The 2,306-nt window shown below is 48.6% G+C and overlaps 1 protein-coding gene across 1 annotated transcript; it reads left to right on the forward strand.

Moving 5' to 3' along the window:
• Nucleotides 1-608: 608 nt before the first annotated feature.
• On the forward strand, nt 609-866 carry Pmar_PMAR003838 (hypothetical protein; the record flags this gene model as incomplete). Its single annotated transcript, XM_002788835.1, has 1 exon — nt 609-866. A coding segment is annotated over one exon (258 nt), but the record flags the coding sequence as incomplete, so codon positions are not given.
• Nucleotides 867-2,306: the final 1,440 nt, after the last annotated feature.

Consider the following 2,306-nt stretch of genomic DNA (forward strand, 5'->3'; position numbering starts at 1 on the left):
TCCCACCCCATATGGACTTCCCGGCCCATCAGTTCAACAATAATTCAGCCCCGCCGGCCGGCGTCCCCAACGGTCAGACCCCTCAGGGCGGTACAGTGCCTCAACATGTTCTCCCAGCTCCTAACGAGATGCTCCCTAACCCCTTCGCGGTAGCGGAGCGTATCTTTGGCCAAGCCGGCCTCAAACCAGAGCAAATTGCCAGTATTCTGAAGGCAGCTCAGCCAGTGTCTTATGGCGACTAATGACAAGTGAAGCTTCTGGACATTATTTTGTCGTGGTGATTCTATTTGAGCTTTCAAAACTTCACAGAGCAGATGGCGTAGCCATTACTCTCGATTTCACATTCGCGTCTATTGACTCGATTGCGTTTATGACATTGATGCCCATGACCACGTGCCTTATGATGATGATGATCAGAATGGCTTTGAGTTCGAGTGGGTGATGAGCTGTAAGTAGTGAAAGAAGCCTACGACTCGTGAGCTCGTACCTTAAGATAGCTCGAATAATGTAGGCGGGCTAGTCCGATAACAAACCCTCAAGAGAAAGGAGTAAGCCAAGTGCATGGCTCGTGAGTGGGAGAAGTGATACACTTGGTGTTGATATCCGACATGAAAAAAACGTCACAGGAGAAGTGTCTTTACCCTCTTCAGCGAGGTATCCTCACTAACAATTCCACTCTGCCGACTGACATCCTCACTGAACCTATCGACCCCGAGAGATATCCCTTATATAAGGAGGCGATATACTCGGAAGCCATTCTGAATGCCGGCGATGCGCTGTTTTTACCGAGTAACTGGTGGCATTTTATTAAAAACTACGAAGTAACGGCCAGTATTGCACATTTCTTGAAGAAACAGCGTAACAGCGTAACAGTTACCAAAAGAAATTTTCTTTTGTTAACTGTTGCGCTTCCGCTTCATGACTGCTTTGCGTCTCCCATAATGGGAGTCCCATTCAATTGATTCGTTTGGTATATGATCCCATTAGGGAAGAAGATTTCATTCCCTTGAAGTGCGAAAAAGTGCTTGTGACATCGGGCGAGTGTTGAGGGGCGGTCCACAATGTGGACTCCACATTGATCCTCACGCGATCCAGCGGAGCACCAACCAAGTTGGTTGGCTATATGGGTTGTCAGTGACAACTTGTCACGGTCGAGACAGAACTCTGAGAAAACATTGAGCACCAGTGTGAAGAGATGGACTGAAAGAATACTTAGCAATCTACAAGATTTCCGATATGATACCGAGTCGCTCAACTATTGCCAGATAGTAAAAGATATAGTCAAGCATCCCAGCGCATAATCAGGGAGAGTCCGCCATCATGGTAATGAACTAATCGATCCACATAATAAAGGCTAATGCTGAGGTAATATCAGCCAGGCCGTATCAGCATGCCTACTAACGTTGTAGCCTCAGTTGAACTCATCTTCGAAGCTTAGGTGAGATAAAAAGGTTGTTGCTATCGTATACGAACGGGAAACACGATGAGTGGCGCAAGCCCCTCGCGTCATGCCACGCGTGGAGCCACACGGTGTGGCCCACACCTCGAGATGGCGCGTGGAGCGTCCACCCAGGTGATGCTCCACGGTTTTGAAGATGAGTTTAACTGAAACTACAACATCTGTTCCGAACGGGTAAACGGCGACATGGCAAATCTCAACCATTCTCATGACAACAGTCGGATTGCATGTGTTTGAGTCACTCGAATCTGCAGTGGCGCGTGCGCAACATCATTCCTCATTCAGTTAGCGTGGTAACAATGGTGATGCGTACACGTTAACGAGCTAGCGTGTCGGCTCCAAGCCTTGGAGTCCAAGGCATCCTCGAACCGAAGTGAAGATGCGGTTACCTCAGCAATTCTGGCCGATGACGCTTGGGAGCTGCCCTTCAGACGGTGAACCTCAGAGCAGCCGCGATGGAGGATATTACGCGACAAGCATTACCAGAACCATGACAGTTCAACTGTCACCTGATGCATCGTAGCACACCGTGGCCGGAAAGGCCTTTCCCGGCTTGTACGGTACAAGCTGTACCCTCACGACCTGATTGATTTTCAACACGATAATGCACGAGCGTTCAAAGTTGAGGTTAAGTGTACATCTGAGTCGTCTGACTGACGATCATCTAACGAGAATCCCCGCGCGTAGAGGACGACGACGACAGATGAGCAGTTGGTGCGAACATGGAAATTCCGTGTCCCCCAACAATTAGTAGTGTTCCAAGTACTAAAATTCTCTCTACTCTCATCAACAGCCCTCGATGGGAAAGAGCTATAACGCTATAAAGAAGACTGTGGAGATCTGAACA

This window comes from Perkinsus marinus (genome assembly GCF_000006405.1).
Source record: "Perkinsus marinus ATCC 50983 genomic scaffold scf_1104296927490, whole genome shotgun sequence".
Lineage (NCBI taxonomy): Eukaryota > Perkinsozoa > Perkinsida > Perkinsidae > Perkinsus > Perkinsus marinus.